The sequence below is a fragment of the Macrosteles quadrilineatus genome, unplaced genomic scaffold (assembly GCF_028750875.1).
Source record: "Macrosteles quadrilineatus isolate MER2022 unplaced genomic scaffold, UCM_ALF_1.0 Scaffold_5__1_contigs__length_97177068, whole genome shotgun sequence".
NCBI classification, from domain to species: Eukaryota; Metazoa; Arthropoda; class Insecta; order Hemiptera; family Cicadellidae; genus Macrosteles; species Macrosteles quadrilineatus.
In genome coordinates, this window is record NW_026542598.1 from 44,134,559 (window position 1) to 44,162,452 (window position 27,894).

At 35.5% G+C, this 27,894-nt stretch overlaps 1 protein-coding gene across 2 annotated transcripts in view; it reads right to left on the reverse strand.

The window, feature by feature from the left end:
• Positions 1-27,894, reverse strand: part of LOC128993901 (1-phosphatidylinositol 4,5-bisphosphate phosphodiesterase gamma-1-like) — an 88,282-nt gene that overhangs the window by 37,586 nt on the left and 22,802 nt on the right. For both annotated transcript variants that reach the window (XM_054417990.1, XM_054417991.1), the window contains exons 4-15: positions 25,499-25,637; positions 19,741-19,903; positions 13,801-13,989; positions 12,794-12,909; positions 11,980-12,062; positions 11,340-11,463; positions 10,510-10,736; positions 9,446-9,654; positions 8,932-9,101; positions 7,847-7,988; positions 6,919-7,100; positions 6,212-6,389 (exon numbers count right to left, since the gene is read on the reverse strand). In XM_054417990.1, coding sequence (XP_054273965.1) covers positions 6,212-6,389; positions 6,919-7,100; positions 7,847-7,988; positions 8,932-9,101; positions 9,446-9,654; positions 10,510-10,736; positions 11,340-11,463; positions 11,980-12,062; positions 12,794-12,909; positions 13,801-13,989; positions 19,741-19,903; positions 25,499-25,637 — 1,922 coding nt within the window. The remainder of the gene's footprint in view (positions 1-6,211; positions 6,390-6,918; positions 7,101-7,846; positions 7,989-8,931; positions 9,102-9,445; positions 9,655-10,509; positions 10,737-11,339; positions 11,464-11,979; positions 12,063-12,793; positions 12,910-13,800; positions 13,990-19,740; positions 19,904-25,498; positions 25,638-27,894) is intronic.

Consider the following 27,894-nt stretch of genomic DNA (forward strand, 5'->3'; position numbering starts at 1 on the left):
CCAAGTATCCAAGTAAGTAAGATAAGTTTGATAATGAGGGTTTTGAAAAGTCACACATTTGATTGTACAACTGTATTGGAATTTTGTAATCAGATAAGTTTGATGATGAGGGTTTGAAAATTCACACATTTGATTGAACAACTGTATTGGAATTTTGTAATCAGATAAGTTTGATGATGAGTAGGGATGGACGGGATAGACTTTTTTAGTTCGGGACGGGACGGGATTTTTTCCTGTGCATAAAAAGAAAGTTTTGAGTATTGCAGTTACCAAAAAATACAAACAAGTTTTACCATTTGTGGCACTGATCTATAAATACAAAAAATGGGTAAAAATTTACAGGTATAGAAACTTGTGACTCACGGTCGAAATAACTCGCGGTCACGGCGTGATCATCGGTATGACTCGCGGTCACAGCATGATAGTCGGTATGACTCATGGTCACGGCATGATTGTCGGTATGACTCGCGGTCACGGCGTGATCGTCGGTATGACTCACGGTCTCGGCGGGATAGTCGGTATGATTCCGCAGTCTCGGCGGGATCGTCGGTGTGACTCCGCGGTCACGGCGCGATCGTCGGTATGACTTCGCCTCCTGCGTTCGCGGAACTATCATGAACATCTCTCGCGATAGTGGCGTCATTGTCACTCGCGAAGCGGCAAAATCGCCGGCGATCGCATCCAATCTCGTCCCGAAAAATTCCCGAATCAAATGTAATCCCGCCCCGAAAATCGGGAATATTTTTTTCCCGAAAATTGATGAGGGTTTGGAAAGTCACACATTTGATTGCACAACTGTATTGGAATTTTGTAATCAGAAAAGTTTGATAATGAGGGTTTTGAAAAGTCACTCGTCGTTTGATTGCACAACTGTACAGGAAAAACATGTGTTCAGTAAACTTAAAGTTTGATGATGATAAAAGTTACAATAATAGAAATAGATTATTGCATATTGTAAACGCTAATGGATTTAAGTCATTAATTGATTTCCCCACCAGAATCACTGAATCAACTCAAACCGCAATAGATAATATTTTTACAAATTTAGAAAACAATTATTACAGAGTCATAGGAATCAACACTCAACTCTCAGACCATGATGGTCAAATTCTTGAAATTATCAATAATAGTGAAACTACCAAATTAAATATTGGTTCAAAGGTCCATTTTGAGTATAAGAGGAAATTCAGGGATGCAAATATTAATCAATTTATTAGGGCACTGGAATTTGAATCATGGGCAAACCTTTACTCATCACCGGTTGAAAGAAAGTACGATACTTTTCATCACATTTTTATGTATCATTTTGATAATTGTTTTCCTGAGACTTTGATAAGACAACATACTAACAAAAAATGGATCTCTAATGAATTGAAGTTAGAAAAACAAAATATAAGTAATTTCAGCAAATTGGCTAGAGAAGTTAATTGTAAAAAAATGGTTAAAAAAACTAGGGAAATGAAAAAAGATTTCAGAAAACGATTATACACTGCAAAGAAAAATTACTATAAATCTGTTATTAATAATTCAAATAATGTAAATAAAACCACTTGGAAGATTATCAACTCAGAAGTAGGAAATAAAGCAAAGGATATACTAAACATAATTTTAAAATCAAATGACATTGTGTATGTACTGAGCCTTCTCTGGTTTGTAACCAATTTAATAATTATTTTGCAGATTTAATTGAGGATACTTCAATATGCAGTATGGAGCAAACTCAAGTTGAGACAGAGAATAGTTCAGAAAATAATTTGTTGTTAATTAGTACTAACAATTTTAAATTTAGCTTTGTTGGTGAGAAAGAAATTGATTACATTTTAAACCACCTAAAAAATTCTTTTAGTACGGGATATGATGGTATTCCTGTGGTACTCCTAAAAAAAGCAAGATTTGTATTACTTAAACCAATCACTCACATCATTAACTCTTCATTAGTTTCTGGTATTTTTCCTGATAAACTTAAAGTAGCAAAATTAAAACCACTTTTCAAAAAAGGGGACAAGTACTTAGTTTCAAACTACAGACCAATAGCACTGCTTCCCGCTATTTCTAAAATTTATGAAAAAGTAATCTATAATCAACTAGTAAATTTTTTTGAAAAGAATTGCCTTTTTGAAGAATGTCAACATGGTTTCCGCAGTGGTAGATCTGTAATAACAGCTGCCACAAAGTTTGTTGAATCTATTATTGATAGTTTGGACAGTAAATTAAAAGTGGTAGGATTATTTATGGATTTAAGTAAAGCCTTTGATTCAATATCACATAACCTTTTAATTTCAAAGCTAAGCAAATTAGGGATAAAGAACAATGCATTAAAGTTACTCAAGTCTTACCTTTCCAACAGAAAACAGTTTGTAGAAATAATTCACCAAAACAACAAAAACTATAAAATTCATTACCGATCCTCTATTAGAGATGTGAAATTTGGAGTGCCTCAGGGGTCCATCTTAGGCCCTTTATTATTCATTTGTTAATTTAGAGACTTTCCCCAACTCAGTGACTTGAGTGAACTTTGCCTATATGCTGATGATACTAATTTGAAAATCACTGCAAAATCAAATGATGAACTTGAAATTAAGGCAAATTCTGATATAGCTGTGTTAAATATTTTTTTTATTCTAATAATTTGCTTCTTAATCCAGATAAGACAAATTTCATTAGTTTTCAAACTCGAGAATTAGGAGATCAAAATAAACCAGTCATCAAACTCGAGAACACAGAAATTCTAAGTATGGACAACATTAAATTCTTGGGATTGGAAATTGATAAAAATCTGAAATGGAACAGTCACGTTAAAAAGTTACTTGCCAAAATCACATCAGGATTATATGCTTTATCTAGATTGAAACCCTTATGTGAAAAACAAACTCTAAAAGTTATATATTTTTCATATATCCACTCAAGTATATCTTTTGGGATTTCACTTTATGGTGCAACTAGTGATTACAATTTGAATTCTATTCTAAAAAAGCAAATGAAAGCTATTAGAATCATCTGCAATTTAGATTTTGAAACTTCTGTTACTAAAGAACATTTTAAATCAGAAAATATAATGACAATTTACGGAATGTACGTTTTTGAAACAATTTTATCAGTAAAGGACAGACTTCATGATTTGGAACGAGTTGGGGATAGTCATAATTATTTCACCAGAAATCGGGAAAACCTTGCAATTGGCCACCATAGTCTAAAACTGTTTGAGAAAAAACCCATATATGCGGGATCAAAATTTTATAATAATCTCCCAATCGAAATTAAATCAGAGACTTCCAAAACAATATTTAAAAATAAATTAAAAAGATTTCTCATCAGCAAGGCTATTTTTTCTTTTGAAGAGTTGGATAGTCTTTGAGGTTAAAAACTAATTCAGGATAAGTATTTTTTGTTTACAATTTATTAAAAAAAAATGTAAGTTTGTGAAATTTTGTTTTTATATTCTTAGGTTAGAAATGTATTTAATAAATATTAGGCCTACTTGCAGCTGAACTGTGGACACTATTCAATGTATTTTGTACAAGAGACGAATAAAGAAGTTTTGAATTGAATTGAATTGAAAGGTTTTATATCCCTGCTATTTTTTTTTTCAGCAAGAGTCAAAGGCTTGTAAATCTTGCTTGATTTTGCAAATACTGTATAAACTTACACAAAAATCTCAAAGTAAAAAAACTACAACAAGGCTTGTAATATATGAAGAAATTCACTGGAAGCAATCAGCTGTTGAAAGTGAAGTAGAGCTCTAACTAACGAAACTCTAACTCTCCGAATAGCCGATCGTTCAAATTGCTTAAAGAAAGGATTTTTTAAACCTAAAACTAAAGTTACAATAATTGTTATTCAAGAAGACAGAGGGCAAAAGCGGTTATCGCAGAAAAATCCTGAACATCTTCCACGGTCATGTAAACATCATCATCATCTCTTGCGGTGTTGGAATCATCATCATTGTCTTCTGTGATTGCGATAAAATCTTGAATATCTCCTGCGGACTTGTATACATCATCGTCGTCTTCCGCAATTGCGTTAAATGCGTAAATTTATCAATCACAAAATCTTTAAAACTAGGGGAAACCCGTCGAAATCGACGGTTACTTTCAAGGCTTACGTTAATTCATCTAACTGCGATAAATTGGGTGAAATATACATATTTTGAGAATTTAGCATTGTTTAAAGGATAGTAAGTGTGAAAAAAATAATGATTTTAATTGCGTTAGTTGCCAAATTTGGTCGATCATTCAATGATTAAAATATTTCCCATACCGTACGTCATTTGACTCATCGGAGTTATTATTAGTATCCGTTGATCATTCAATGATTAAAATATTTCCCATACCGTACGTCATTTGACTCATCGGAGTTATTATTAGTATGTTATATGATATCTCTTCCTTTGGAAGAACCTTTAAATAGTATTAAAATCGTATTGGTGGGTCTTTTGTAGTTAAACACTTCTGTGATTTCATCAGTGTAATATGATTTTATTTGAAATGAAAATATTTTTTGGGAAGAAATGTTCTAACTTCAAAGGGAGGTATGTCCGTTACAGTGTAAGTTTGATTTTTCCTTCGTCACGTCGCGTCAGTTCATATCGTACTTCTGTGCCAATGAATGAACCCTCTAGCATAGTTATGAGAAATTTATTGTGGGGTTACTGTTAAAGCTGGAATTCCTTGACATGGGGGATGTCAGTTAGTTGTCTCAGCCTTATCAATAACATAAAGTTGTCAATATAATCTCTCTACGGAATGATAGGTGTAGTGGAATACTTGAAGTGAAGTTGGCTTTTATTCTTAAACTGTTAGGGACCTCCTAGTTTATATGGTCTTGCGGCTTCATTGGCAACAAATAATGCAAATGACATAGCAATAGGACATTTCCAAAAAGAAAAAATACTGTAAATTGGCTGTTGCGTATATATTGACGTTTAAATATTGTAAATCAACGTATCTTATAAAGGATTATGAGGTCTAGTTTAAAAGGAATATGACCTTTCTGTCATGACAGTAGCTGCTAAAATAGTATTTTCTCTTTGTACCATATTTTACAGCCAAAATGTCGTGTTATTTTCAATAATGTTACCAACCCAGTGCGCCAAAGTCTGTAATATAGGCAGGTGCAAATAATTTGTCAAGATGGGTAGCCTACCATTTTAGGCAATGTTTCTATGTTTGGATTTTATTAGACACGATAAGAGCAGATATTTCTACATGAATATTTGATATGTGTAGAATAATATGATAAAATTTAGGCAAAAGTGGTGAAAAAGGCAGACGCCAACCCGTACAATAGATATAAGATAGTTCAATAAGAAATAATTTAAGAATTGCTGTGATAAAAGGATTTTCCACTGATTTCGTAATAGAACGTTATATTGCAAAACATGACATGATAAAGAGGAAAATTAATTTTAAAATCAGAAAATAACATTGCAAATACTTATTTGGTACAATTCAGTAACCCAATAAATATGTGTGGTTTGAAATACAATTTAAAAATGAACAGCTGTTTTATTAAAAAGTATTATTCACATGGCCAAAATGTAAACAACTCTGTGGAGGGATCTTTAAAGGCTTCTGGGGCAGAGCCCTAAGGGATTTTTCTTAGTTTTTCTTTTGATATCTCATCTACAGACCAAGACCTTTCTTTGGACACCTCTACCAAGTTTCTACGCCCAGCCGTTCTCTCAAATTAGTGGGGACAAAGTTTCCAATTAAATATTTAAATTCCCCCATGTTAATCTTATGGGAGAAAATCCAACTTTGATGGCCTGTGGGGCAAAGCCCGAGGATTTTTATTACATGAATTGGTGAAAGGGGGCGTCTACACAAAAAATACTTTATTTTGACACGTCGTTTGTAAAAATCCGTCCATTATTAACGGAGGAGTAGTGTTTTCAAGAAATCACCTTCACGTATTATATATAAGGATGCATAAAAAACTTAATAGGCATTCCAAATTACAGTGAAAACCCAACTATCCGAATAAGGTATGGTACCAATTGGTCCGGATAGTTGGAGTTCGTACAATACATGGGTTGGTGGAGAGCGGAGTGGGACGCGACTGACCATTGGCAAACTCACTGATGACTTTAAAGCAGAGTTACAGTGACTGTGACTATTTGATACACATAATTAGGCAGTATACAATTCAAAATGGATTGCTAATTTCAACCACAAACACAAAATTTAAAATAAGTATGGAATTGGAGACTCACCAAAGCCAGCCGATGCACGTGATCTTCACTGACCGCGTACCACAGTCGCACTTTGTGGTACAACGGATGTCTCTCATAGTAACTGACCAGCTCCACCAGACTCTCAAACTGAACGGTGCCGATGGTGTAAAGCCGCCCTTCCACCTTGATCCGGCAGTGTTTGATTTTCTTCTCCGCCCTGTCAAACAACAAACACATCAATGTTACAGGAATTTTGAAATTTACCATTATGAATTATAAAAATTAACTGAACAGAATACCTGATACAGAACTGTTAGAGCGCCCCAAGGGTACCAGTATGTAATGTTAAATTTTTCTCACACAAGTTTTACAAATCACAAAACCCTACCAATTGTAATGGAAACCTTGTATAGCAATATGTATTATTTTAAACTAAGATAACAACCAATCACAAGATAAAAGCCGGAAAATCACAAAAGAAAAACCCCACAGAAAACGTTATGGAAATTAAAACAAGAGACAAGAAAACTATGAAAGGAATCACCAATTAATATAGAGGAAAGACAAAAGATACCGTTTGTACAAAACCGCTCAAGCAAGGCTCCATCAATAAAAAAAATTTTCTTGACATTTTAATTGTGATTGAAAATATTTTCAATAATATCACAAACAACACAAACTTCAGCCGAAAATAAACTTCAAACCAAGTATTAGATACATTATTTTGACTGTATTGGTTTACTGACCGGAATGAGATGGTGTACGCATTGTGATCCTTGTCGCTAGGTCTGACCAGGAAGGCTCCGTCATGAGGCACCCTCTTGAGGAGGTCCTCGGCAGAACTGCGAGTAGCGAGAGGGTGGTACCATTCCTTCCCCTCGTGTTTGTTGGGCTGGGGAACTGGCTCCTTCAACGTGATCAGGAACTCCTGCAAAATATTTGTACTCAAACTTTACCTCTTGAAACTCCAAACCAACTGGTAAGTGGTAAGATTAAGCCTCACAGCATATATTCAAACCAAGCCATCCAATGTTAATGTTGCTAACTTAGCCTAAAAAGTTGTAGTTTTTTCCGTGACAATGGAAGATGTTTTTGTTTTTGCCATGACGGCAGACTAAAATCAGGTTTTCTGGGTGAGATTTCAAAATTCACACATAATTAATTCCTGTTTTCCCCGATACGACAAATAAATTCCCCCATCATTCTCAATGTTTCCGGCATTTCGGGTTTGTGGCCACCCTGTAGGTCGGGTATCATGAGGAGTCAGTTATGTCAATGTTAAATGAGGGTTACTGTAATTAGGTTTCTATAATCAATGGTAAAGTGAGAAACATTATTCAATTGAAATTAAATGAAATCCTTCTTTATTGAGGCGAACTTAGAACATCGTGGTCCTTTCTTGCAGTTCTACAATAGCTTCAAAGAATTCTTTTCTTCTGTTTTTTATTTTTTTTTTTTTTCAAAGAGGTTGACAGTTTTAATCTTAGTCTTTTAATCTTCAACTGTCCACTTGGGCTTGGGTCTGAACGTGAAAGGTATCAAGCAAAGCCAGTACAGTACAAAAAAACTGTATGACATTACCGGGACGTGAACTCAAGATATTACTCGTGCTATCGGCTCACCACCGAGTAAAGTTACTAGTTGGTAGTTTTGATAAGTTTAAGCTAAACCTACCTGAGATCTTAGTGGATGGGTGCGGTAGTGTGTGATGAGACTATACAACGAGTCGAAGCAGTTGCTGTCAATGAGGAAGTATTTAGTCTGACCTCGGTCCTGTTTGGAGCGGATACGACAGTGGTTTACCTTGCCTTGTCTCCTGCAGATCAGACAAATAAGAGGCTGAAAATAATGCACTTATGCTGGAAATTGTGAAGTCTGGTATTATATTTTACACACTGTCGTACATTAGAAACAATTTTTTACAAAACCAAACCAATGACTTTACAAACACTAGTAAGTAGTGACACATTAGTGGGAGTAACTTACTTTATGTTACTATCAAAACACTGCCCAAAAGGTTTTCTGGCTCTGTAGAAATTTCCATAGAAGTAATTACAGTAGACTCTCGCTCATCCGGACTAATGTGGCGGGCGTCCGGTCCGGATTACGAAAAATCCGGACTATCGAGAGTCGAGCAAATACACAATACTGTATATAGCCGTTTTTTCAATTTAGTTCCAGGTCCACAGTAATGATATCCGGGCATATGCACTTCCACCGGTAATAATCTTTACGGCTGAATTTTGTTCCAGGCCCACAGTAATGATAGCCCGGGGGATATGCACTTCCACCGGTATAATTTTTTCGTCCGAATTTTGTTCCAGGTCCACAGTAATGATAGCCCGGGCATATGCACTTCCACCAGTAATAATTTTTACCGCCGTGTTATCCGATTTCTTTCATTATTCAAGGTAGTCTCGGTCCTGTTTCGCTTGGATAATCAGACTTCTACTGTACTGCGCTAAAAAATCACGATTGCCGATCCGGACTACCGGGAGTCCGGACAAGGCCGATCCGGATGAGCGAGAGTCTACTGTATAACTATTATCATTGACTAATGCTATTATGCAAATACCTCTGTTGTTTTACCCTGTTGTCTTTCCAAATTGTTCTTTGTGTTGCATAATCTGTCCAATATATTGTGTGGATTAACATGGGCATAAACGAGGGCACAAGGGACCGAAATAAGGACGGGTAACAACCCTGGTCACCTCAGTCTTCTGATCTCTGCCTATCATGACATTACCACATCCACTTACCAGAATGAGAGAGAGTAATCTCCAACGAATGTTTCACTCTCTCGCACCAGGAATGTTCCATCTCCTAGGCGTGCAAACTTGCGCAAGAGATCCTCTGCCTCGCTGCGTCCTCCGGCCAACTTTCCGTGAAACCACTTCTCACCAAAATGCAACTCGTCATTGGGCACTCCCTAAAAGAATGAAATTTAATTTGAACTTTCAAGAGTTTTCATCCCATTTCTAGGAGTCTACTGGTACCTGACCTGGACTCAAAATCATGTAATTTTTCACAATTACAAAGGTTGGGTTCAGAAATACCTTAGTTTTATCAGGCAGATAGTAAAGTAAGTGGCAGTATATTTCCACAATTCAACAGTGATTTTCAGCTTTAAACTAAGATTGTAATTTGTCTGTGATTTATGTAAAATGGCGAGATAAATAAATGAAATGAAATTATCAATTTCAATGGTCTGCTTGAATATGTTTGTATGCTATCACTCGTTGAGAAAATGAATCTGACTAAACAGTACATTACCTCTTTAGGTCTTTGAAAGCTTGTGTGGTTTTCTTCATCCTCATTCTCGGTGTCGTCATCGTTCTCTTCGTTCCCGTGGAAGCTGTCTGTGTAGAAGAGTTTGTTCTGAGTTAGAACAAAGAAGTGAGGATTCCACTCCTTGTCTACAGGATCTTCGAGGTACAAAACTCCGTTCTTCACTGTTGTTCTCAAGTCCATCTCTCCACGACCTGCAGATAATTTACAATGAATTCAGATCAGTGTACCTGTTCTGTGTTCCTATTTGAGATAATATCATTATAAACTATTAATATTAATCTGTTCAAAGATTAGAAATGAAAAACATTTCTTACTTCACTTGCATGAAATTCTAAGTTAAGTCAAATACATTTAATAATCATAACATTTAATAATGTTGTGAAGGTGGGAACTGGAATTTCAGAATATAGTTGACTCCAGAACTCCCTGAAGCTTGTTTAAATTTTAAAGACTACATCATTTTACTGATAACTAAATTCTTCTAACTTTGTTACTAATTAGTCTGAAATGCCTAAAGCTTCACAAGATATAGTACACAGTGCACTCCCAACAAATCTAAAACCTCTCTCACCCGTGGGTCCGGGATGGTCCCTAGCTCATTTATTAAAGCATCTCTTTACCTAAGCTATGTTATCCAGCATCACGGAATTAATTTACCTCAAGATACAAATTTTCAGTAGTTTTATTCAACAAACATAAAGTGTGAGTTGATTTAAATTTACTTTAATTTTATGGTTAAAAAACGTTATTCACCAATCCAATAACTAAAAAGGGAAAAATTCAAATTATAAAAAAATTCCTTTTCTATAGAATCTTTTGCCGGTACCTTATTGGGTGCCTTACCCTATCTTGGATTCAATATATACCAGGTTATCCTACATTAATTTTCTGAAAAACCACTATGGAGTGCAATGACACCTGCAAAAAAGCCTTCAAATGAAGGCAGGAAATAACTCTTACTTTCCTTATCCCCGTATCTCATGTTTAAAAGTGTTTTCTTAAAACAAAATGACCTAGTCCATTGCACACACAGCCATATCTCTTACCTTCATCAGATCTCATGAGCAAAGCGGCCTCGTCAACACCATCAGGCAGTTTCTTATGTTTCAGCAAGATCTTGTGCCTTAATTGTTCCGGCGACGGCAGCTTAGTCTCGTTTTTTTCCACCGGATGTACTAACAACAGCTCTCCAAACACCTCCACCATGGTGGCGGCCATGTTGCGTTGCTGCAGCAGCGAGCAGTTGTCCTCGATTGACAGGATTACAGGATATCTACAAAGTAAGGATTACTAGAGATCAGCTTTTCCAACCTTTTTTCCTGGTGTATCTCTCCACAAGACAAACATTTGTTTGTGTGACAGATAAGATTTTGTTGAGATGATTAATGGAAATTAATGGCTACAAAATTTATTTTCCAAACATTTTCCTGTCCACTTCCGGATATTCGTATCAGTATTACTTTTTATAATAGACTACAAATACTGATACAAGCTCTCGACGCATACCCAATAAAGACTATTGTATAACAAAATATTAATTGAATTGTCAAAAATTCAAATTTTTTAAAATTTTTGTCTACTGATCATCCCATTCCAGTTCCAAAATTATTCCAACAGTTCTTTTTGTTGAGGGAAATTAATAAAAATTTCAAACAGTATTAGCTAGAGAACATTTTACGAGTAAAGTAAATCTGGGGACGATTCCGTACACAAATGTTATTTGTATGGTGCTATATGAATCTTTCTATCAAAATGTTGACTTCATGGTAACAATACCTAGGTTAGGGCCTGTTCCTTAACAAACTTTTAAAATGCTAATAGTGTTTAAAACACAGATAAAAACAATTGCAACATTGCAACAGTTAATTTCACTCACTCAGACGTGACGAAGGCGTGTTCTCGAATCGTCCGAACAACATCCAGGAACTTGATCCGACTAGTCAGCGTGTGTCCGTGGTAGACAATAGGCATTCCGTCAGGCCCATCCCAACAGTCCAGTTCTGTAACAGGAGCACACTATTTATTCTCTATTTAAGTTTTTATTAGATTTCAGATTGAACTTATTTTCTCATAAGATACAATTCAACTAGAAGGATTATTATCTACTAGGATAAAGATCCGCTAGCTTACCTGGTAGAGAGGGACCAGATTAGCCTTGGTAACACACATAAAACACATAACACAAAAAGGTAAAACTTAATATTTCGTCCCAGTTTGGGACTTCATCAGGAGGGAGAGGAAGGAGTTAAAGTTTGAATTCAAAAGTTACACAAGAGTGCTGCCAACTGTAGTTTAAATTGAAATAAAAATTACTGTTGCTACGTACATCTTATATAGATGTACGTAGCAACAGGAATTTTTTCCTTGAGGTCCCGGGTTCAAATCCACCAAATTACAAATGGATTTTATCTAATTGATAATGCCGCAACCCCTAGGTCTAGCATGAAGTAATGTGAAAAATGATGCCAGGCTCATGTCTAGCGTTTTAGGGCCAAAAGAAAAAAGTTGTTGCCTACCTATACAACGACAGCCCATCCTCAGACACCTTGCGTAAGCTTCCACACTCGACTCACTGGAGAACTGGTCTCCCGTCAGGTAACTGTAAAATGCCAATGTAATGGATCAAGTAACAATTAATTATTGAGACATGGTTGGTTAGCGGTTACAGATCCAAAATCCAGTGTTACTTTATTACTTGCTGGGATGATCCACTAAGAAATCATTCCTTCTTGTGTAACATGAAATCATTTGAAAAATAACATTAACAATGGTGTTGTCAAAATATTTTTACTGAAAGAGTTGCAAAACTATTGAAACTAAAAATAATAATTATTATGGTGTTAGTAAACAGATACTACTTTTAGTCCTTTTAAATAATTCCCCTACATGAAGTAGCCTCTACCATAGCCATAATAGTGAAATATCAGCTCAGCACCGCTGCTGTTTTTAGAGTCTGCCGTAGCCAATCTAACCAAAACACCAAATGTTGGGTGTTCTTTAAAGTAGCTAGTCCAAATAGACTTTGAGCCAAAACGTCATTTATGCTTAGTATGGGTCTAAGTATTAATTTCATTTATAAGAACCAGTTTTGATAAAGTCAATAAAACTGGAAATTTCCCTTGATTACAGGAACTTGATGGGATCAGCACTCAAAGCATGGCTCCAGGACAACACGTCGGGAAATCTTACCCACAACTCACTAAATTATAATCTGACACTATTGTTATTTTCACACCATTGCAATCTGACACTATTTGTAAACTCCATTATTGTAAAGCAAAGATGATTCTGATTCAACAGGTTTGCCGCAACAAGGGTATTTTCACTTACGTGTTGTGGGAGGAAGAGATCCAATAGTGAGCCAACGGCCGAGTCATATCCTGATGAACCTCGCCATACTTGTTGTCCCACATTTCATTTTGCTTGGAAAATAAGAAGTCCATAAACTGAAAATGTCATTGAAATTTATATCAGAATACAAGGAGTTGTAGAAATTTGTTGACTGTTTCATCTCACAAATGTTAGCCTATCAAAAATGAAAATTAATAAAAGTCATTGATCATATTTTAACCGTACACGCCCAGCAAGGCTAAGTACAGAGTAGTTAAATGCCTGATCATATATGTGCAACTAACAAAGAATCCACCTAAGCTAGTCACTGTTTATTTTTAAGTGCGCCTCTTACACCAAGCCTTCCCACAGCCAAGACACATGGGTAGCACACTTATCTCTCACTAATCCACTGACTAAACACTTTTCTCTGATTAAGATTGATTTTTAACTAGAGATGTGCGGATATCCGAAAATTTGGGTCAGATTCAGTTATCCGACCGTTTTTTTTCCGATTATTCGTATCCAAACCGAGACAAATCTGATATCTAATTTTTTCAAATAGACTGTATATTATAACATTTTAGACTAAAAACAAAATCTTCGTAAATTAATAATCATCCTTAGTTTCCACTTTCCAAGGATGTAATTTCTACATTACGTTTCCATCAACGTTACAGCGGTCAAGGAGTAATCTCCTGCTTATTACTTATCTATTACTAATCTACTGCTTATTATTACTATTATAGTCAACGAGTAATCGTTTATGACAAATATCAAAACATTCATATGAGCACCATGAAAATTAATCGAATCAACAAACAAATACTGTAATATTAATTGATATACTATACTACGCTACATATGGTACTGCATTTGGATGAATCAGAAACAATATGGTTATTTTAATGACACTATCGAAACATTAGACAGAACAATTTTGAACCTATCACTAGTTATCTACTTATGTTTCTTGCACTACATGGATGATATAGCGAGCACAGTACCTCTCTAGTAGTGAAGTAAGGCTCCTGCACATCTCTCTGGGCGTCTTGCAGATATTCTCTCATGTGGCGAGACACCTTCACTTCATCCACATTGTCCCCTTGCTCTTGAGACAAGAACCTTGTCAACATCTGCACACTGACCATTCCGTCCCCACTGCTGCTGTACCTCGACAGCGACTCTCCGAATATCTGATCACATCAATCATGTTAACAGACATTTCGTTTCCAAAGAAAATTCTTAGGTGAATTATATTAAGGCTGAAATTTCTAAATATAGACTCCAGTCCACATTCGTCATACAAAGAGCATCGATAAGCAATGTACAGTAGAACCAAGGAATCCGGACCTCGCCTAGTCCGACTCCTCCTTGATCCGGCCATCACCACCGTAACAATGTAATCGCGGTAAATTCATGAGTTTTGCTGTGGTCGAGTGGAGATTATCACCGTCTCTCAAAGATGCGGCAAAATATCATTTATCATCACCGTTTTCCGCAATCATAGAAAAGTTATTTATTTTCATCCTCCCCGATCGTGTCAAAAGGCTGAAACGGAAACATTATCATTGTCCTTTGCGATCACACCAGAACAATAAATGTCAGTTAATCAATTAATTTGGTCATTTAATATGCTCTTCGGATAATCTGACCTTTTCACCCTTCCGACCAACCCGGTCCTGTAGGAGACAGATTAGCGGGGTTGTACTGGACTTAAAATGGTGTCCCAATGACACTACTGTCGAGTCAAAAAGTATAGATACTCGAGTTTGAGCTTTTATTGCAACGTTATAAGTAGACTTAAAAAAATACAAGTTACATAATATTTTTACAAATTTATTTCTGCGTTTATGTGTGTTGGATTCAATTTTTTATGCACTTTCGACTCAGCCTTTCAGCAAGTTGAATGAAAAAAGTTTTGAAAGAAGGTTTTTCAACACTTTTCTAATAACAAGTAACTTTAACATTTTATAAAAAAAATACAGATCTAATAGTCATGAAATTTTGATAGATTTTAGAACATATACTTATAAAGCATATTTATAAGTTTTAGAATTTTTCATCAATGAAAAAAAATCTGTTATGGTTTTTGTATATGCATTTTATTCCAGGGACGGAAAAGTTAGAAACTAAGATGATTGCTTGAATTTAAGCTCTTAAAAAGATAGAAATGAAAAGTTAAGTCACACATTATCTAAGTGGTCTTTAGTAATTAAAATGTACGTATAATCAAAGTTGTTCTGAAACGCAGTAGTGCGTGAAATTTGTACCGCTATCGATTCAGAGGCAGGGAGTTCTCCCCGCCCAGGACTGGTTTTAGCGGCACATCATTCAACCTGCTTTCAAAACCGAATTTGGTTTTGTACCTTTAATTACCTTTAATTACCACTGCGTCGCCGATGACCAGATGATCTGGATAGGCTGTGTCAATTCATGTCTAGGCTATCTTGGATTGCGGATGGCTCCTCTCCAAGGTTCCCTCATAAATTCGTCTGTGTCAAATAGGGGGTCCACCAGGAGTCTCTCCCTTACCAATCTTTTAAACTGGGCATTGTTCGCCTGCTTTACTTCAATTGGGAGTCTATTGAAAAGTCTCACTGCCATAACTGGGAAGCTGTTCAGTGACTTAGCCAGTCTGCATCTTGGCACATCCAGATCGATAGCTCCTCTAGTGTTGTGCTGATGTACTGCACCACGCTGTATAAAGTCACCAATGTTCTCCTTAACGTAGCAGACGGAGTCAAGTACATATTGACTAAAGATGGTAAGAATGTTAAGAGAGGAGAACAGAGGCTTACTGTGGTCTCGACGGCCAGATGAAGTCAAAAGCCTCACTGCTTTCTTCTGGAGCCGCAGAATCTTCTGACTCTTTGGACAGTGTCCCCATAACAACAACCCATATGAGATATGACTGTGGAACAGGGCGAAATAGGCCGATACCAAAAAATCCACTGGCACTGATTTTTTCAATTTCCTTAGCAAAAAGAGGACTCTAGAAAGCCTATGGCAGACCTGAGTTGCGTGTTCACCCCACGACATCTTCGGATCAATCCAGAAGCCAAGGAGCTTCAAGGGGTTCCCAGCATCAGTCGTCTTCAGAGTGCAAATGAGTCGCTGAGTCTTATCATCGTTGAGCTGCAACTTGTTGCTCACAAACCAATTCTTGGCCTCGTCAAGTAATCTGTCTGAGTCCAGACGTATTTGATCTATGTCCTTTCCCCTTGCCAGCAGGGTAGTGTCATCCGCATATAAAAGTGAGCGGCCCTGAAGATCTAAATCATTGACAAGAATGACGAAGAGAAGGGGACCAAGCACAGACCCTTGAGGAACCCCATGTCGCAAACTAAGCTCTTCTGATCGAGCACCCTCAACTTCCACTACCTGCTTCCTGTTTCTCAGATACGATTGCAAGGTGTTAAGAGCAATCCCCGTTATTCCATAATGTTTGAGTTTACTAACAAGTATCTCGTGAGAAACGCAGTCGAAGGCTTTGCTTAGATCACACAACACCAGTCCCAGAGAGTCGCCAGCCTCAAAGGCCTCCATAACCTGACCAACTAATGATCGCACAGCCGATACAGTTGATCGCCCCTTGCGGAAACCATGTTGGGCACTTAGTATTATATCGTTCCCTTCAAAGTGAGTCACCAGTTGTTCGTTGAGAATTGACTCCATGATTTTACCAAAGACTGGAACCAAGGCTACAGGCCTGTAGTTGGTCAAAAGTTGGGGGTCACCTTTCTTAAAAATTGGCACTGCCCTAGATATCTTTAACTCGTCCGGGAATACTCCCTTACTTAAGCAAGAATTTATGAGCCAGGCCAAAGGAAAAGAGATCACATCAATAACTGACTTGAGTAGGTGGCAGGACACACCATAAACATCAGGACTATGAGAGTTTTTGTAGCCCTTAACTATTTGGCAGATTTTTTCCGGAGTAACCAGCCTCCAGGTTGACATAGTAGGTATTTGTCTCGACCGATTTCCAGCTCTTAATAAGGATGAGCTATCAAGAGTTTGAGAAGTGAGGTTAATATTGTCAACAATCTCATTAATGTTCTGAATAAAGAATTTGTTAAACTCATCAGGGCTAGCATTAGACTTAGGCTTAGCAGAATTTCTATGTTGGTTAATTAGTGCCCAGGCAGCCTTCTGGGGGTTGTGAGCCATCTCAATAGACCTTGCATTGAAATTTCTTTTAGCTTTGTCAACCATGTTACGGTAATATCGATTTATTCTTAAATATATTGTTTTCCAATGAGCAAACTCCTCATTAGATGATGCTGAATTCATCAAGTCCCTGTACAGAACCACATACATTTTAATCCTATGCAGGTCATCTGTATACCATGCTTTATGAGACGCAATCCTCCTAGGCTTAGCTTTGGTTTCTACACTTTTGGTGTAATTTACAGAGGGGAAAATTTCATTAAAAATTCTATCAAATATTTCAAGAAATGCAGAGAATGCTTCATGAGGCTGTAGGAATTCACAATACTGTACAAAGTTAACCCAATCAGTTAGCTCAAGAGCTGTCCTAAATCTATGGAAATCTATATCTTTTACCTTTCTATGACTAAAGATATAATTTCTATGCCAAGAAACTGGATTTGGACTCACCGAGGTTGGACCGGAGTTTACCCTAGAGACAACGGCATCGTGGTCCGCTACCATGGCATCCACTACCTCAATGCTGTAGTCCCACACGTTCAGACTGGTAGCCATGGTGTCCAGGCAGGCAGTCCCCCTAGTTGGCAGACGGTTCCCAATAAAAAGTCCGCAGCTCAACAGCAGATCAGTGAAGACACGCTCTTCCTCTGATTGTTCTTCCAGGTGGATGTTAAAGTCACCACACAGTATAGTTTTGTAGTCAGTTTGTGACAGATACACAAGACAGTTCTCAAGAGACTCAAAAAAAACTTCCAAGTTCCCATCAGGGGAACGGTAAACTGATAAAATAGTTAGGGATAACTCGGGAATACTGATGCCGCACACCTCTAGGCATAGTTCTACACAGAATCTATTCAAATCTATAGTTTTAATGGATTTAGTCAGATGTTCCGAAACGTAAATTGCACTACCTCCATGTCCTACGTTACTTCTGCAAAAAATTGAAGCAAGCGTCATATATTCTAGCTTTGAGTAAAATAAACTCTCGTCAATGTTCAGCCAATGCTCAGAGATACAAAAAATGGCAGGCCTAACTTTGTTAATAAATAGAGATAGCACATTTAACTTAGTCCTAATACACTGTACATTAAACCCACTACTTTTAAAATATTGTCCTCAGTGGTGGGAGGTGACAAACAAGTTCTTGAGTTTAGGCCTAGTTCTATGTTTCCGGGTTTTGACCCACCCTCCAAAATAAAAAACGCTTGAGGGTTATATTCTTCGGCCACATAGCACTGTCCATTACTTTGGCCATATAGGCAAAATCACAGCCCAATTTGAAACTATCGTTGGTCCCTTTAGTGGTCAATTTTTCTATCACAAACTCAACACCAGGGAAGACTTTGTCAACGAAACTACGGACGTCCTCCTCAGTTGTTCCTTTAACCAGTTTTCCGAGATGAAACCATGCCTTTTTAGCTCCCCTTAGACCGTTGTCCTCAGATGAACCCACCAGTATTTGATTCTTGTGTGCAGACGATGTTTTCTTAATGAAGTTCTTCCTTTTGACCGCTGCATCTACGCTATTCTTCACAGCAGACGCATAACTTGGTTTCTTCATAGCACCGTTCTCTGCATTTCGTACATTTGATGCAAGTCCTTGATCTTGATTTTGATTATGGACGGACGAGTTTCGTTTCCTCCTATTTCTATTTCCAACTCGTTTCCAGTTGATATCATTGCCATCATGATTACGTCCTCTACCCTGTTGATTTGACAAACCTTTTTCTTCTAAAGTCATGTTTTCTTCTTCTTCTTCCGAACTAATATCTTCGTCAGTTTGATGATGTAAGGTTTTATTGGATTCTTCTTCACTTTTTTCAGTGACGTCATTCGAATTCAAAGTTTCATTCAACATGTATCATTCGTGTATCATTCAACCCCCTGAAAGGCTGAGTTGAAACCCCTTATAAAACTTAAAAGCAACACACATACGCGGAAATAAATTTGAAAAAAAAAATTATGTTACTTGTATTTTTCTAAGTCTACTAGTTACGTTGCAATAAAAGCTCAAACTCGAGGATCTATACTTTTTTACTCGACAAAGCTGCCATAAGTTTCAATACCCTCGAAGCACTTCATGACTTTTTTACTTTTTCTCGTTCCTTTTTACTTCTATAGTAAGTTTAGAAATACCAAAGTAACACTTTATTAAGTTAAAATGTTGACTTATGGAAAGCAGAAATTTACTAAAATAAGTCAAATGTTCTTTAGCGTTTTTATGAGGGTCCTGAGGACAGTTGATGTGATCCAAATGCGAATAAAAACAATATTTTCAGTAATTATAATAGTACTACTATCTCCCATAAGGCATGGTGAATGTGGAATTGAGTATAAAAAAGTATATTACTTATTTTTTTAAGGGAGAGATTGTTTATTGTAATATTCTATCATAATTTAATTAATTGTAGTACTAAACAGCCGGTATCACAACTAGCATGTGAACAATAGTTGTAGTGAAACATAAACATCATTATGAATTAGGTCTTCTTTGGTTACAAGATTTTATTATTCAGATCAAAAAGAGCCTAACATGAGGAAGAGGTAAATTTAGTTTAGTGAAGGTAACAAAATAAATTTTAAATTTTGCTGAGAGGGTGCAGTTAGGCAACTGAGATTCTTTGAATCTTTCACTGTCGCATAGACTAAATTTCTCTTCAAGGTATAGAAATTACTTCTTCCACAAAGCTGCTAAACACTTAGTTTTAGTTAAACATATCACAATTAATTTACCTTACTACTACGTTCTAAGAACTATTGACTCCTGTACTTACACTTTCATCAAACATAAGCTTGTGGTAAAGCTCGGCGAAATCATCAAATCCTATTTCGTTCCTTTTCCGAACATCTACTTCTTGAAACAGTTCTCTTAATCTATTTGTTGATATTTTACAATTGACTCGAGGCAGGAAACCTTTGAGGTCCTTAAGGGTAACTCTGAAAAATGTACACAATTTTACATTCATATAACACTGTTAATAATCAATCCATACAATTCATCATAATGCCAAAACTTGTGATTATGTCAAGTGTCTCAGAAGGCTTTTAGTTGAAATAATAAATTCCAACTTTTTGATCTAGATCCGATAGGCACAACAACAACCACATAATGTGATAAAACTAGGCAACGTTAAATCACCGAGTATGGTAAATCATAGAGTTTCAAGGGTTGAAATTACTAACAAATGGCAAAAATTTTCCTGGATAAATATATCAGAGGCAATAACAGTTACACGGAGACACAGCCAGTTGATAAATAAAAACAGTAGGCCTACAACACTGACAGATTCAAGTATTGCTGGCGAGCTGATAAGAGGTAACTAAAATGTCTTAAAATGACTAAAAACTATAGTAAAAGATATATATTACTTGTTCATTCTTGCTGTCGCAGTCATTTTATATGTTCTTGTAGTATTGGATACTATATGGTTATACATTTATTATTTTGGCTTGTATTTTAAGCTGAATGTGAGCAAGGGATGAGTGAAGAATAAAGATCTTATGCAGCTTTACTGACTAAAACCATATGTTTCTTCAGCCAGGACCAAGCCCTATGATCATGGGCAGCTGAATCTACTTCTAAACTATCGAAGCTAACACAACATTAACACAAGTAGTGGATTCGGCACAAATTGAAAAAGAAAATACAGTGGTATTACTCGGAGGAAGCAATGACAGCTTGAAGAATAATTTCACAGATATTTATGGAAATTTGGAAAAAAACTTTCTTCTTTAAGCAACAACAGACAAGTTTTCATCTGCACAATACCAGCAAGACACGACTTACCAGCACACAGTTACCAGAATGTTGAAATCAGGAAGGTAAACAACTACATAGAAGAATTAACCAAAAGGCTAACCAATGTAACTTTAATTAATCTTAACCGATTTCAGAGACCGGACTTCACTAATCATGGCCTCCATCTCAATGGTAGGGGTAAGAACAAATTAGCCCATATAATAATAGATGCTGTTTCTCTTTGGTATGCTAAAAAGCCTCGGAGTATTTCCCGCAGTACACCAATGGTTTCTCCAGCCAGCTCCTCAATCCCAAAACTGATTGAGACTGAAGACAACTTAAAGGAGGTGATTGATGATCTGAAAAACAATCATAAGGTTGCATTTGCAAACACTATCCCTGCAGATTTTACTGACACTAAAGCTTCAAACCAATTTAAAATCCATCTAACTGAAAAACCTATGTTTGATGTTATTAAAAATTACCAGCATGACCAATCAGTAGGGTTCGCACACAGTATTTCAGCTGATTTTAACCATCCACGTCACATGACAGCAGGAGTGGCAGTTGTCTTTAGGCGACACTTTGGCAGACCAGAATCGCACCACTGCATTTCATCACATCTAGCAGTGCAATCCACTTTGCATTGTGCTACGGTTTACAGTTTGGTTACAAAAGCCAACTATTTTGGTAAACCGGACATATCTGACTACACAACAGCTTTTAAAGATTTGACTACAGATTTCAAAACCAAAGGGCTAAAACATCTTATATGCTCTCCCATCGGATGCGTAAGAGATAAAGTAGCGCTACCCCATTTCTTCAGTAACCTCAGAAGTTTTCAAGAAACTACAGGAGCGAGAGTAACTATTGTTTCATACTACCAAGAGTCCCTTAGACAACTAAGAAATGGCTTAACACATAGTGAATTTAACAACAGAATCCAGTCTTTGATTGATAACAACTTTAATAAAAATGAAGAAGTGAATGTCAGTGCTGAATCATTAGAGGATAGGATAGCAGCCTGCATAAGATCACCTGTCCAGCAAACACCATATACAACAATAGATTGTAGGAGCCCAGACCCGTCATCGACCTGTCCAGCACCGCCTGCCTCAATAACACCTTCAGCAGCCCTACCAACACCTTCGACGCTGACACCTACCCCACCATCACGACCTTCAGTGGCAGCTGTGAATGAGAATGTGATCAAAGTAGTGCCCGGCAACTTCACCTTCTGTGAGTTGCTAAAGCAGAGCAAAAGTGATAGGCCAAGTGTGGAAGTGAATAAAGCTAGTTATGTACCACAATTGTTAAATTTAGAGGTAGATTCTGCAATTCAAAACGATACCATTAATTTTTTAGTAGATCAAGCAGCCCCCATTGTAAAAGTAACGTTAGAATAAGCAATTTATGTATTTTTCATCAAAACATTAGAGGGTTGCAATCATCAATTGAACCTTTAGAAGTAACTCTAACTGAACTAACACCTAGTATTGTTGTCTTGACAGAACATAAAATGATAAGTTCTTCTCTGGAAAGATTAAATATTAATGGTTACAATGTTGCTGCCAGTTTTGGGCGGAAAAAATCTAGAGGTGGTGGCGTAATTATTTTAGCAAAACCATTTTTTACTTTTAAAGAAATTATAATACCTGAAATCCAAAATCTTGTCACTGAACAAATTTTTGAGTGTTGTTTAGTAGAGGTAGATAAAATTATCCCCAGGAAAAAGCTTATTATAATTGGTTTCTACAGGAATCCAATTAAGCAAAATGAATCTGAGTTTATTAAACGACTCGATACAATGCTTGAAATAATCAGTGTTAAATATAAATATGTTATTTTTATGGGAGATATTAATATTGATATGCTGAACTTAAATGACACCAGCAGGAAAAACTTACTGCATGTTGTAACAGCTAATGGCTTCCAGTCATTGGTTGATTTTCCTACAAGAATCACCGATACAACTAAAACTGCAATAGATAATGTTTTTACAAATTTAGATAGCAGCTGTTATAAAATTACAGGTATTAATACACAACTTTCGGACCATGATGGCCAAATAATTGAAGTTTTTACTAATACGAAAAATAGCCTGAATAATTCTTCTGTTTATTTTGAACATAAAAGAAATTTTAATGATAAAAACGTCGAACAATTTATATCTGCTTTACAACATGAGTCATGGCTTAATCTTTATTTATGTCCTGTGGAATGCAAGTATGATGTTTTTTATGAAATATTTATGCATTATTTTAATACATTCTTTCCATCAACTCTCTCAAGACAACATACTAACTGTAAGTGGATTCCTAATGAACTGAAGTTGGAAAGACAAAATATTATTAATCTTAACAAAGCGGCTAGAGAGTTAAATTGCAAAAAGTTGTTACATGAGGCTAGAGAAACAAATAAGCAGTTTAGAAAGAAATTGTTTTCTTCAAAAAAACAGTATTATAAAAGAAAAATTGGTAGTTCTGACAATGTTAATAAGGCAACTTGGAAGATTGTGAACTCTGAAGTAGGAGCCAAAACTATTAATAATCATAATATAAACCTAGTAGTAAATAATGATGTATGTTCTGACCCTTCCCTGGTCTGTGGCCAATTCATAAATTATTTTGCAGATATTGTAACAGAAACTGAAACTTGCAATAATATAAATACATTCCAAAAAAATGTTGATGACACACTGCATCCTGTACTTCCTTTAGATAAAAGGAGCTTTAAATTTAGCTTTGTTGATGAGAGCGACATTGATAAAATTATTAAAAGTCTAAAAAATTCCTATAGTGCTGGCTACGATGGTATTCCTGTGGTTCTTTTTAAAAAAGCGAAATCAGTCCTACTTAAACCAATAACTCATCTCATTAACTCATCTTTGATATCAGGAATTTTCCCTAACAAACTCAAAATAACAAAATTAAAACCGCTATTCAAAAAAGGAAACAGACAAACAGTATCAAACTATAGACCGATTGCTTTGCTGCCTTCAATTTCAAAAATCTATGAAAAGGTTGTTTATAACCAACTGGTATGCTTCTTTGAAAATAATGGTACATTTGATGACTGCCAACATGGATTCCGAAGTGGTAGATCTGTCATAACAGCTGCCACAGCTTTCATTGAATCCATCGTTGATAGCTTAGAGAGTAAATCTAAAGTGGTAGGGTTGTTCATGGACCTCAGTAAAGCTTTTGATTCAATTTCTCATGAGTTGTTGCTTTCAAAGCTCAGTAGTAGTGGACTAAATAGTACTGCTTTGAACTGGTTCAAGTCATATCTTTTTGATAGGAAACAATACGTAGAACTGAGTCACTGTAATAACAAAAATTATAAAATTTCTTACAATTCTTGTACTCGGGAAGTAAAATATGGGGTGCCCCAAGGATCGATCCTAGGCCCTCTTTTATTCATCTTTTATTTGAGAAATTTTCCTCAACTCAGTGATTTTAGCAAGCTTTGCCTATATGCTGATGATGCAAATTTAAAAATAGCCGCAGGAACCTATGCTGAACTTGAAGCCAAGGCCAATTCTGATATATTATTACTTAACAGTTTTTTTAATTCGAATAATTTGCGTTTGAACACAGATAAAACTAATTTTATGTGTTTCCAAGCAGGAAAAACTAAACCGCAAAATCTGCCAAAAATTGTAGTTAATAACAACATAATTCAAAATAAAGACCACATTAAATTCTTGGGATTAGAAATTGATGAAAATTTGAAGTGGAATCATCATATTGATCAGTTACTTTCTAAAATTTCATCTGGCCTTTATGCGCTAACAAGATTAAAACCCCTATGTGAAAAGGAAACTTTAAAAATTATATATTTTTCGTACATACATTCAATCATATCATTTGGAGTTTCACTTTATGGTGCAGCAAAAAAGAAAAAATTAAAATCAATTCTAAAAAAGCAAAAGAAAGCTATTAGAATTTTGTGCAATTTAAAACGCAGAACTTCAGTCAAAGAATATTTTAAAACTGAGAATATTATGACTGTTTATGGAATGTATGTCTATGAAACAGTATTATCAGTAAAGGACAGATTTAATGAATTACAACTTATTGGAGACTATCACAATTACTTCACTAGAAATCGAGAAAACCTGGCCACAAGCTCACATACTCTGCAACTTTTTACGAAGACACCTAAATATGCCGGTTCCAAATTTTATAATAAACTTCCTAAAGAAATCAAATTAGAAACTTCCAAAAATAAATTTAAATCAAAATTGAAAAAGTTTCTTATCAACAAGGCTATGTACTCCTTTGAAGAGTTTTAGTTCTTTAAGTTATTAATTGCTCTGTTTAATATCAATTGAAACTTTTGGTTTTAAAATAATTTTATCTATATTTTTAATTTTGATATTTTCATGTATAAACTTTCATATTGCACTGCTTGTTTTAATTTATTTGATCTGAAAAGCTATTAATATTGATGGTATGTTATTATGCCATGCATGATAATGATGAGTATTTTAGTTAGTTAGTTTTAATAAATTACTCTTGACGCCATTCCTGTATCTATGTATTGTACTTAAATGAATAAAGTTATATGAAATGAAATGAAATGAAATGAAATCTCCTAACTGGTTTATGAGGATCGACCCCGAACAAGAACAGGGTAAGGAGCTAATTCCTTCCAAAAAATGAGAAATTGCCACCAGCAAATTCACACAAAAGGTAATTTATGTTATCTTAGCATTAGATGCAATTTTCAAGACACAAACTTTCTACTTATCAAAATATCTACAGACACCAGAGAATATGTTTACTTACATTTCTCTGTTGTTTTCCATTGTGTAAAACTCCTTGCGTAGCCACCGCTCGACTTGCAGTGGGTACGGTGCATTCATGGTGTCCTGCACTAGGTGACGTAGTCCACGCAACCACAAACCGCACTCCTTCTCCGACAATGCTACCAACATACATAACATGTGTCCGTTACACCTGCTTTAGTAACATTCCTTAAATAAAAGCAAAAAAGATATCAAACTATGGCACCTAGAAACACAAAGTTTGGTATTCACACTCTTTTTATGGCAGAAGTACAGAAGTTACAGTATTAACTTCTTGTTTTGTCACTAAATGTTTGTGTTTTTCATGTCCATGGTCCATGTGCAAAGTATCACACCGTAAGAACCCAAACTATCCCATTATACATTTACTAGCAACTTAAGGTGATTTTTGGTACAAATGTTAATTTTTTTCAAACAAAAAAGATTACAGTAGGCTTAAGTGTTTTTTCCAGATATTTTGAAGGATTTTACTAGACTTCTTGTACCGCTGACGCTACATAATCCTGGCGAAGACCAGCCGATCCTGGTCAGTACGAAAGCTAACTAAGGTTGACTAAATCTGTTTCATACTAGCCCTGTATATTCATGTTCAGTTTAATATGTAAACAAAGTATGCGTCTAAAAGAACCAAAACTTAAGTTATAAAAGGTGACATAATTATAATTTTTTATATCCATACATTATTTTATTGGAAAATAATTGTTTTATGAATCTTTTTTTTAATATAGTAGGTTGTATTCCAAAGTATTATACTATCAAGCACTTGAATGCAATAGCAATTCAGAGTGTTTTGCATCATATTAGAGTGATTTGATACTAAGTGATGTTTGACATTCAAATCATCCACTTGACATCAATTTATTTGATCTAGCAATCATATTTTGTGATGTGATTCATTTCATACTAACTCAGTTACAAACAATAATTGGAAAACAAAGTTTATTACAGGGCTTATTTGATCTCTCTCTAGTTTTATTTTTTTCATGAAGAAGGCAATTTTATTATATTTTATAATGAATATAGCTATCTATCTATACTTTGTGGCACTTTTAATATGTTCAGTAAAGAGACAGTGTAAACCCAGGTCTCGTTTCTATTTAACACCCATGATCATTTAAATTAAATAAAGGTAAAGTATATAACGTCAGTGATATGCCTACATGAAAAAGTATGTAGGCATATCACTGATATTTGTTGAGAAAATATACTCTTACTTTTATTCGTGGTTCGAACTATTGGTACCTTTCAACTATAATTTATTTTGTAACTTCTCTAAATAGCCTTGGATGTTTCTACTTATTGGTCATTTTAAACTAATGGTCTAAAGTCTATAACTAAGGCAAGACATATAGCCCATACTACTATGTCAGAAATATTTTAAAGAAATTCTTGTGGTGGTAATGAACAATAAATCCAAAAAATGTTCTACTTTAAACTGAACAATTAGTCCTTTACTGCCATATTTTATTTTGTTAAATTTTAAATAAGGCCTATTTTGTTATTTTAATGGTCACACATAATAGGTCTTCATTGGATGACTTATCAAACTTTACTAATTTACTTATGAAATTGTTTTTAAGAATATCACTGCAGGAAAAGATCATAAAATGTTTTGCATTGAAACAATGTAGGCCTAACTTAAACTTTCTAAAGTATATCTACTATGGATTACCATACACAAGCCTACATGATTGATATGCAGGCAAGCCTACAGCCTTGATTATGATTAATACGGCAGCTGGAGCTCACATTTGAATTCAAACTGGTGAGCCACTATAACTGAGTTAAATAATAGATCATTAACAAAGTGTTTAAACGGCTTTCAGTCACTTTTAGCACCACTTTAAACAGCAATATACTCAAAACTCATTTATACACAAATACATAGCCTATTTATTTATTTTTATTTATTTACTTTTTATTTATTTTTGGTCAAGTTTTCAACCAATAAATCGAGGAGTTCCCCAAGGGTCTGTTAAGGGTCCGGTACTATTTATTGTTTTTACCAACGATTTGCCGCAACAAATAGGAGACGCCTACCTTACTCTTATGTATGCTGATGACACAACCTAAGTGTTTAATGAACCACTAGCTGAAAATCTAGAAGTATTTTTGAAGGAGTTTTTCCAAAAGTTCTTAAGTTTTCAAGAGTTGTACCTGTTTATAAGAAAGGTAAACCTAGTTTGGCAGCAAGCTATCGTCCAATATCCTGTATTCCTATTTTTGCCAAAATCTTAGAAAAAATTGTCAAGCATCAACTTTGTAGTTTTTTTGAAAAAAATAAGCTATTTAATGATTGTCAATTTGGGTACAGGGAGGGGCGATCAACAGTTATGGCAATTGATAGGTTAGTCAATCAATTGATATCAGCCTTGG